At 38.7% G+C, this 10,717-nt stretch overlaps 1 protein-coding gene across 6 annotated transcripts in view; it reads left to right on the plus strand.

Annotated features, from left to right (window-relative positions):
- CUL2 (cullin 2) overlaps positions 1-8,012 on the plus strand; it is an 89,112-nt gene extending 81,100 nt beyond the window's left edge. For 3 of the 6 annotated variants that reach the window (XM_025397103.1, XM_025397104.1, XM_025397101.1), the window contains exons 18-21: positions 172-374; positions 2,784-2,885; positions 4,616-4,732; positions 6,138-8,012. In XM_025397103.1, the coding sequence (XP_025252888.1) occupies positions 172-374; positions 2,784-2,885; positions 4,616-4,732; positions 6,138-6,269 (554 nt within the window). In that variant the 3' untranslated portion in view covers positions 6,270-8,012. The remainder of the gene's footprint in view (positions 1-171; positions 375-2,783; positions 2,886-4,615; positions 4,733-6,137) is intronic. The other 3 variants (XM_025397106.1, XM_025397105.1, XM_025397107.1) reach the window with 1 other exon arrangement.
- Positions 8,013-10,717: the final 2,705 nt, after the last annotated feature.

Genomic DNA, 10,717 nt, shown 5'->3' on the forward strand with positions numbered 1-10,717 from the left:
CATCTTCACCTCCCCAAGAAACAAAATGACTACCTTGTTAACAGCAGTGGCTTTACAACAATTTAATAAAACTATTGGTTCACTCTTTCAGAGGAAAATGTCTGAAATAGAGTAAATTTGAAATGTTTCTTTGAATGGTCATTTCACTGTCAGTTTTTGTTTTAATTGTAGGTGAAGTTAAAATGAACTATTTGGGCAAGCCATATGTAGCCATGGTTACTACATACCAAATGGCAGTTCTTCTTGCCTTTAACAACAGTGAAACTGTCAGTTATAAGGAGCTTCAGGACAGCACTCAGATGAATGAAAAGGAACTGACAAAAACAATCAAATCATTACTTGATGTGAAAATGATTAACCATGATTCAGAAAAGGTATGTAGTAATATTCCAAAGAATTTAAGCATTATCAACATTAAAGCTTTTTCATGAGACATTTGCAGTTTTAAAGTAAGGCTGTAATTGTCATTGCACCTTGTGCTCTGGAAAGCACTTGCATTCACTACATTACTGCACGCTCCATAGAGCTGCAAGCGTAAGGCATCACAGAGCGTGCTGTGTGAGTTGGTGCCATGTGCCCTTTATAGTTTGATTTTATTTGTCCTATACTGTTAAAGCTTATTGAATAATTGTAAAAGAATTGCCATCTGGAAGATTTTGATTAATTGAGATTTTGAAACTAGCCTTTAAAGACTTTCTGGGTTTTTGGTTTTATAAATGTGCTTAATTTCATGGTTCTATACCAGGAAATGACAGCCTGTTGACGTCTATTTGTACACATATTTAATATGTGTAACTCCATTCCAAGTGTTCTTAATGTCAGCACTCAATTAACTATCATCTGTTTTTAACCACCATATATTTTTGATACCTGTCACAAGAATAACAAGCCATTAGTATATTACTTTTTTTCTCTGTAACTTTTTTTCTAGTTACAAGATTTCATTGTTTTGTTGTCATAGTATATCCTAGATGTTTAAATAGTTAAAAATGCAACAGAGGTGGGATTATATCTCCTTCAAATTATTGTGCTTATAAGAAAAAAATTTCTATAAATAATGTTTTGTTTTTATTTTGGTAAAGTTAATAGCCTACGGTTTATTTCTCTCATCAATTCATTTTGCTGACATCCCGAAGATGATGATGACATTTTATAGTCTACAATTGAACAACTGTAAAAGGCATATATTCTGAAATTCAAATCAATGTTTTCATAATTTTGAGAAATGATTTTTCTGGCATCAGAATCTTAGCAAAATACGGAATTTTTTTTTTTTTTTTTTTTTTTTTTTTTTTTTTGAGATGGTGTTCCACTCTTGTTGCCCAGACTGGAGTGTAATGGCGTGATCTCGGCTCACTGCAGCCTCCACCTTCTGGGTTCAAATGATTCTCCTGTCTCAGCTTCCTGAGTAGCTGGGACATGCCACCATGCCCAGCTACTTTTGTATTTTTAGTGGAGATAGGGTTTCACAATGTTGGCCAGGCTGGTCAGGCTGGTCTGGAACTCCTGACCTCAGGTGATCCACCCGTCTTGGCCTCCCAAAGTGCTGGGATTACAAGTGTGAGCCACCGTGCCTGGCCAAAATAGGGATTTCTTAAGGTTAATTAATTATGGTTTTTAATTTTAGGCTAGTAAATGCTTAAAGGTTTTATATTTTTTTCTAAAACATGCTGCCCAGAAATTGACAAGGTAAACATAGATTCCTTGTTTGCACTTTAAATTTTATTTTATATTATTTTTATTTGTTTTTAAGGTGAGATCTCATTGTACCACCCAGGTTGGAGTGCAGTGGTGCCATCTCAGCTCACTGCAACCCACACCTCCTGGGCTCAAGTGATAATCCCGCCTCAGCCTTCCAAGTAGCTGGGACCACAGGTGTGAGCCACTATGCCAGGCTAATTTTTAAATTTTTAGTAGAGACCGGATTTTGCTGTATTGGCTAGGCTGGTCTTGAACTCCTGAGCTCAAGCACTCTGCCCACCTCAGCCTCCCAAAGTGGTGGGATTACAGGCGTGAGCCACCATGCCTGGCCTTTTAATTTAATTATGAATCTGTCCATTCCTTAGCAGAATGTCTTAGGTTATTATTGAGAATTAGTTCATCTTCCAAATGCCTTTTGATCCTTCTGCCAGAGAAATTCCACCCTGTGATATCAGTGGCTTTCTTAAGCCTGATATGGAAGTTGTTATTCTAAAAATTGGCTTAACAGTTTTCCTCTGAGCAAAGGCCACTTGCTTCTTGAAGAGTGAATAAAAGATGGATTGAAGTAAACGTTTTCACCATCACCCCAGGTCACGGCAAACTGATGCTGTGTGCTACTGGAGGCACAGCTTTCTCCTGCCATCAGGCCATTTACAGTGGGTATTTTGTTATTGCAGCATTTGTAAAAAAAATTTGGTTGGTTTTTCAGAATGGGGTGATGGAAAAATTATGAACTTTGGTGTTTCATAAAAATTAAAATGTCAAACTCTAGGCAATGAGCTTGACTCTTTCTTTATCAAAAAGTAGTGTGTATGTAATAGTAGGACCAGCAAATATCTTATTGCCAAATATAAACTGCTTAAGATTCTGGCAGATGTAAAAGTAGAAAATAAAATTGGGTTTTTCCTGTTTGTTTGAACAAAAGAATTATTTTTCTCTTAAATTTGGTAATCTATAATATAAAAGTTATAAGAGTGGAGACTTTTTTGCTTGGTCATTAATTTAGTGGAATTGCTTGCAGCAAGCTCTTATTTATAAGATTTTGGTTTTTGTAAATATAAATGTTTTATTTTTAAATGTAGGAAGATATTGATGCAGAATCTTCATTTTCATTAAATATGAACTTTAGCAGTAAACGAACAAAATTTAAAATTACTACATCAATGCAGAAAGACACACCACAAGTAAGTGTTTTTAATGTCAAGTTTTTTTGAGGGGGAAACATTTAAGCATTGGACTTTACAAGTGTTTACACTGAGATTGTGCAAAACATTGCACAGCAAAATTAATAGTGGGGTATGTCTTTTCTGGTTTGTTGTTGGCATTTATTAACCTTACAATCAAACAGAAATCTCTACTTGTATTTTAGTTTTTTCTAAGGAAAAGAGTATGGTTTTGTTGTATTTGCTCTTAAACCACTAGAATGTGTAACTTTACATTCTCTCCGAAAATTCCCACATTGAGAAGTAATAAAATTTCATGTTTTTCATTTGTAAAATAAGGGAAAGTTCTACAGCTTTTTTTTTTTTTTTTTTCCCTGAGACGTAGTCTCACTCTCTCACCCAGGCTGGAGTGCAGTGGTGTGATCTCGGCTCACTGCAAGCTCCGCCTCCCAGGTTCACGCCATTCTCCTGCCTCAGGCTCCTGAGTAGCTGGGACTACAGGCGCCTGTCACCACGCCCGGCTAATTTTCTTTTTGTATTTTTAGTAGAGACAGGGTTTCACCGTGTTAGCCAGGATGGTCTCCATCTCCTGACCTCATGATCCGCCCGCCTCCCAACGTGCTGGGATTACAGGTGTGAGCCACCGAGCGTGGCCTACAGCTCATTTGTTTCAAAGAAAACTTGTCAGTAGAGAATGCTTCTTAAACTTTTATATGCAAATGAGCCACCTGGGCATCTTGTTCAAATGCAGATTGTGATCTAGTGGGTGTGGAGTGAGGTCCTAACAGGCCAGTGTGAGGAGGGGACTTCTGCTCTTCATTCTTTTAACTTAGCAGTGATTGTTGCTTTGGTCTAGGATAGACTGTTACTATCACTCATGCTTCCTGATTGCCTTCCGTGTGCAGTCCTTGGGCTGGTGCAGGATGTGAAGATAATATAAGACATTAGACCCTCTCCAGAAACGTAATTCCCCATGGGGGAGACAAATATTAATTGCGATTCACTTTGAAACCTAAAATGGTCAAGATTCCATTTTCCTCCAGGCTAATACATAAATATATAGATTGTATTTTGTCTTTGAAAAGCTATGAGGAGTTCCTGTTAGTGTGGCATGGCCTGCTTCTATGCCTTGCTTCTCCTGTGTTTCTTGAGCTCCATGGAGATAGGCCCCCTCTCCTGGCTTCTCTGCTTGAGCCACATAAAATGGCACTTCACAGCTGTTCTCTTTGAAGCCTGATCCAGTATGCATTTGGAGCTAATTACCGCAGTTGACACAACTCCATCTAAAAGCATCGTGATACAGATTCTGTAATCACTGATAAGAAATGATCTTGCAAATTATTGCTGTGTCCTCCTTTATTACCTGTTTACCTTAACAGTACAGTTTATAATAATGTAAAATTTTTTTCTAATAACCTTTCAACTTTAACCCTAGAAATTGTAGAGTAGATGTTTTAGCAGTGGTTATGTGATATTAGCACAACATAGCTGTATAATTTGCTCAGTATTGTGGTGCATGCCTGTAATCCCAGCTGCTCAGGAGTCTGAGGCATGAGAATCACATGAACCCAGGAGATGGAGGTTGCAGTGAGCTGAGATCGAGTCACTGAACTCCAGCCAGGACGACAGAGTGAAACCCTGTCTCAAAATAAAAAAAAAAAAGTATTTGCACTCACTGATAAAATGAATTTAAAACAAGTTCAGTGACTTAATGTCTTGTTGGGTCTTTTTTCTTTTCTTCTGTAAAACAGGAAATGGAGCAGACTAGAAGTGCAGTCGATGAGGACCGGAAAATGTATCTCCAAGCTGCTATAGTTCGTATCATGAAAGCACGAAAAGTGCTTCGGCACAATGCCCTTATTCAAGAGGTAAAAAGAGGGCAGTCCTCAGGGCTTCTTAGGATAGAGGGCATTGTCATTGTACAGATTCAATCTCTTTCTTCTTAAAGAGAATATAGAAATAACCTGATCCTCAGATAGCATAAAGAAATGTTTTATACTTAATCAGAATTGTACTCACTTATAATTTCAGTATTAAATTCGGATTTGCAGGCTGGGCACAGTGGCTCATGCCTGTAATTCTTGTTGTTGTTGTTGTTGTTGTTGTTGTTGTTGAGACAGAATCTTGCTCTGTCGCCCAGGCTGGAATACCGTGGCGTGATCTTGCTCACTGCAACCTCTGTCTACCAGGTTCAAGTGATTCTCCTGCCTCAGCCTCCCGCGTAGCTGGGAATACAGGCATGCACCACCATACCTGGCTAATTTTTGTATTGTCATGGAGATAGAGTTTCACCATGTTGGCCAGGCTGGTCTCGAACTCCTGACCTCAGGTGATCCACCTGCCTCAGCCTCCAAAAGTGCTGGGGTTACAGGTATGAGCCACCATACTCAGTGGACACCTGTAATCTGAATGCCTTGTTAGGCCAAGACAGGAGGATCACCTGAGTTCAGGAGTTTCAGACCAGCCCGGGCAACACAGGGAGACCCCATCTCACCTAAAAAATAAATAAATAAATAAATAAATAATTAGCCAGGTGTGGTGGCACACCTGTAGTACCAACTACCTGGGAGGCTGAGGTGGGAGGATTGCTTGAGCCCAGGGATTGAGCCTGCGTGACACAGTGAGATGCTATCACAAATGATAATAAATTCATATTTGCTTTGGCTTTATTTTAGAGGTCTAAAACTTACCGATTCACTGAGTCTTCTGTCCAGTTATTGAAGGAAGTTGACCCATCATTCATTCCATAACTACTTGAGCCTACCATGTGATAGACAGCTGGGCTGGTGCCTGGGATGTAGTACAGAGCAGCTGAAGATGTGGCAGGCTGTTTTGGAGTTCACAGTTTAATGGGGGAAGAAATACACTATTGAAGTAATATGCAAATAACTATAAAATTGTATTAACATGCACTAAAGGAAAGGTATGCAGTACTGTAGGAATGTATTTAAATATCCTGGCCTGGGGTCTGCTGGGGGAAACTCTCTTGAGAAAGTGGTGTTTGAACTAAGAACTGAGAGTTGAGTTAAAGTTAAATAGAAGCTTGGGGTTGTGTGTGAGTACTTAGATTAGTTTATTGTTTCACTTAATTATGTATCATTATTAGATTTTGCTGTATCCATTTTCCACAATTTAGTTCCTATTTTCATACTTAATTTGGCCCATTTGTTGAAACCTCAGTACCTTTGAGGCACTTTAAACTGATTGGTTAAAAGTAATTACTTATAGCTGAAGAACTGGCAGTACTTTGACTTCGACATCTCTCTTCCACAGGTGATTAGTCAGTCAAGAGCTAGGTTTAATCCCAGTATCAGCATGATTAAGAAGTGTATTGAAGTTCTGATAGACAAACAGTACATCGAACGCAGCCAGGCATCGGCAGATGAATACAGCTACGTCGCGTGATGTCGCTCTCCTCCAGCGTGGTGTGAGAAGATCATTGCCATCACCATTTGGTGTATTCCTGTGGGAAAAAGCAGGCCTGTGCCTCCATAATTTGGTCATTTGGCAGCCCCTGTTTTCTGCTGTTTACAACATCACCAGTGCCACGTCATGAGCGTCAAAGAAAATGCCTAGAGATATTTCAAGCTCATGTCATTATGACATTTCTTAAAACTTTATTAAAAGAATGAGTGAAGTATTGCTGAAATGTGGACATTCGGTTGGGTACCATGCTTTTTCTCCCCTTCACGTTTGCAGTTGATGTGTCTTTTTTTTTTTAATGTATCTTAAAGGACATAAAATTTAAAAACTTAAATATTGTAATATGACAGATAACCTAATAATTGTATCTACATTAAAATGACAAACATGATACTGCTGCTTGTCAAATAAAAAAAAATAAAGAAATAGAATGCCTTTTTTATGTGGATGGAGTATCAGGTTGACCACACAATATATTGACTCAAAGCAGCTAATGCATCTTTAGTTGCGTTTTTATCTGAATGGTTTAATTCACTTGTACTCCTATTTAAATCCTACATGAAAAATGTCTAGATTATTGTTCTTGAATGCATAGAACTGCATTCAGGATAAAGAATGCTTTATTTTTATGGATTAGATATACTGGATCTAAGCATTTTGAATCTTGAAGATGTAATTCCATCAGCAGTTTCTGGTGGTGTGCTACCCTACAGACATCGCAGAGTGTGAGCAGGATGTGTGGTGACCTCAAGTCTGGCACAAAGAGAGCTTTTCATTCAAAAGTTGTCTTTCTTCTGTTGCATAATCCATTAGTTCTAGCATAGACTAGTACCCTAGCTCTATGGCCTTCCCTGAGTCTTAGGAAATCTGTGATACCAACATATTCCTTCTATATGCCTTCCCTACCTGTTACCCTTATAGCCCTCCTCCAACAGTTTAGATACTAGAGTCACTCTCATCAGTTACAGATGTGCTTAGCAATGCATAACTTAAATACTTTTTTTAAAAAAGGAAATTGTACATTGTACTGGGTGCCACATATATAAATCCCATTATTTTGTTTATTATATATATATATATATATATCTCAACAGCAGTGTTAGAATACTGCGATCTATTATCATGTTTATTGTCTATCCATGCCGTCACCACCACCACACCCCTCCTCCCTTGACAGACAAACAATTTTTTTTTTTTTTTTTTTTTTTTAAAATAAGAGATGGGGTTTCGCCATGTTTCCCAGGCTAGTCTGGAACTTCTGGCCTCAAGCAATCCTGTCTGTCTCCCAAAGTGCTGGGATTACAAGCGTGAGCCACTGCATGCATCCAACACACAATTTTTAAAATCCGGAATATTTTAAAGCAAATCACACAGAAAGTATTTCACTTATAATACTTAAATAAGACCTTTAAAGAAATCCACAATTTTATATTACTCCTAACAAAAACAATACTTAGTATCATCTAATAGGTGGTTCATATTTAAATTTGTTGTTGTTTTGAAATGGCTTTTACAATTGGTTTATTCGATTGCATTTTTTCTAACTCGTGTCTCAAGTGTTTTAAAAATCTGCTGAACTTACAATGACTTATATACTGTATTTCTCATTTTACCTTTCTTCCAAATGAGGAAATAATGGCAAACCATATAATATTGTACATTCACTGTCAAAAAGAAAACCCTTGTTTTGATAACTTGTTGATTGATAAAAGTTTTCCAAATTGATTCCTTTTTTCTTAAATATTTATAAGTGTTAAATTAAGACTCATCCTGGTATCTAATTGTCAAGAAAATATACCGAAAAATGGACAAAGTACGTGCGCGAAGGTCTACAGAGATGGCTTCCAAGAGTTTTCTTCACATCCTTTCTCCATTTTACCTGAAAGGAAACGTCTCTCCCATGAGGAGGAAAAGAGGCCAGATCCATTCAACCAAGGCACCATTCAGAAAATGAGCAATGTTTGGAATTCACTGCAGCACACGCCTTCCCCTGCAGAGTGCAGGGAGGTGTTGCCGTCTTGTCAAGTTAGGTCAGGAGATTGAAGTCATCACTGCAGAAGCTGTAGCACACAGCCCAGAGCTCTGACCTGGCTGCCCTGCTGTGCAATAACTAGTGCGAGTGGACAAAATAGCCCAGAGCTACGAAAAGGAAAAAGGAGCAAGGAGAGGAGGATTTTCTATGCTTCACTGCAGAAAACACAAGTGAGCAAAACCCTCAGAAGTTTTTTAGAAGTCATTAATACTAAGGTAGTTTACGTGTATGAGTCAGTGATGCATTTTATAGCCAGTCCGCATGAGGCCTTGTCAACATGCCAATATCCTTCCCCTTGGAAAGCAAATATTTAATTGCTAATGAAGGTGCAGACTTATTTTAAGGTTTACTCCAATATTTTATGACCATTTGCTTTAATATAAACAAACACTCTGGGGGTTGGGTGCTTATTTTGTTGCTTTAAGGCAGGGTCTTGCTCTGTCACCCAGGCTGGAGTGCAGCAGTGCAATCACGGCACACTGCACCCTCGACCTGCCGGGCTCAAGTGATCCTCCCACCTCAGCTCCCAAGTAGCTGGGACCACAGCCACATGCCACCACACTTGGCTAATCTTTGTATTTTTTGTAGAGACAGGGTTTTGCCATGTTGCCGAGGCTGGTCTCAAACTCCTGAGCTCAAGCAATCCGCCTGCCTCAGCCTTCCAAAGTGCTGGGATTAGAGGTGTGAGCCACCATGCCAGGCTTTATTTTCTTTGTAACTTACTATCTTCTTAGGATTTTGTAACCTATATATGCTACCATGCTATCCCATGTCCACTTTTAAAAAAAACTTTTTGAGTATAACTGATGACAGGTGCTTCCACCTATGTTATTTTATTTAATCTTCAGGTAATCCTGTTTGGTAGGCAATGCTGCTTTTTTCATAGGTGAGGAAGCTAAATGAGACTTTTCCAGGAGTTACTATTGTAAACTGCAGAACCTGAATTTAAATGCCAGTCAATTCCATGGATGTTATAAGTATGGCCTCTCTATGTATATAGCCTCTAAAATAAGTAGAAGTAACTTCATTTCATACATAAAGAATAGTTTTTCCTGACTTTTTAGAATAACAATTTATTTCCAGTTAAATAATGTATGATAAACACTTCATATTTTTCTTAAGATACTTATTTAAGATGATGTAAATACACACGATTAAGGAATTTGTCTTGGCACATAGCTGATTCATGACAAAGGGTATTTGTGAATTTAGTATTTTACATTCACATGTACTATTACAAAACATTTATTTCACAGTGTATATATACTTAAAAGTTGTTACCAGTTAATTTTGTTGAGCTATGTACTTAATTTTTGGTTCAAAGAATAAATTCTTGGTTGAGCAAGGTCAAAGTCAGGATGCGAACTTTAAAAATACTAGTCCGTGGCTGGGCACAGTGGCTCACGCCTGTAATCCCAGCACTTTGGGAGACTGAGGTCGGTGGATCACCTGAGGTCAGGAGTTCAAGACCAGCCTGACCAAGATGGAGAAACCCTGTCTCTACTAAAAATACAAAAAATTAGCTGGGCGTGGTGGCGGGCACCTGTAGTCCCAGCTACTGAGGAGGCTGAGGCAGGATAATCACTTGAACCCAGGAGGTGGAGATTGCGCCATTGCACTCCAGCCTGGGCGACGAGCAAAACTCAGTCTCAAATAAATAAATAAACAAACAAACTAGTCCTAAGGGCTGTTGCACATGGGCCATAGCAAAATGAATGGAAATTAATGTGGAGAGACCCACTAGTAGAAGATTGCTGTGTTCTTGGAGCATATCAAGGCCAAAGCAATTAAATTAGGCACTCCTTTGAAATATGTGGCCCCATAGGCCAGAATTTATTAAAGGTAGGATTTACTAATGGGGAAAAATGATAATTTTCATAAGGAATGGCTGTACTACCTATGAAATTGTAAGAGATTTTTTTTTCTTCCCCTGGCCCCTATCCGCAACCCAGGAAATTCCTCCTCTTATCATCTAGCAAACAGGTACTGGTGCCAGGGCGTTACGCTGGGTGCAAGATATGCAATGATGTGCAGAAAAGATGCGGTCTGTGCTCACATGGAGCTTCCGGTCTTTAACAGTCAGTCAGAGCTGTGTCATTCCAGATGTGGTAAGTGCTTGTGAAGGAAATCCTGACTGCTCAGGAGGATTTCATAAGAGAGGTTAATGGGTGGAGAATGAAGGTGGGAGAGCACATTCTAAACGGAAGTGACAGCAAAGATCCTGAGATAAGAGGCATCCAGAACCTGGAAATCAAAAAGACCAGTGTGGCCGAATTATTTGCATTTTATGCAGAGAGTGATTTAGTTATATTTACATTTTTAAAAGATGATGGCAATGTTTTCATAACTTGGCTAGTCAGTGTGTGAATATTCATTTTGTTAACATGCTTTATGGTGT

The sequence above is a fragment of the Theropithecus gelada genome, chromosome 9 (genome assembly GCF_003255815.1).
Source record: "Theropithecus gelada isolate Dixy chromosome 9, Tgel_1.0, whole genome shotgun sequence".
NCBI classification, from domain to species: Eukaryota; Metazoa; Chordata; class Mammalia; order Primates; family Cercopithecidae; genus Theropithecus; species Theropithecus gelada.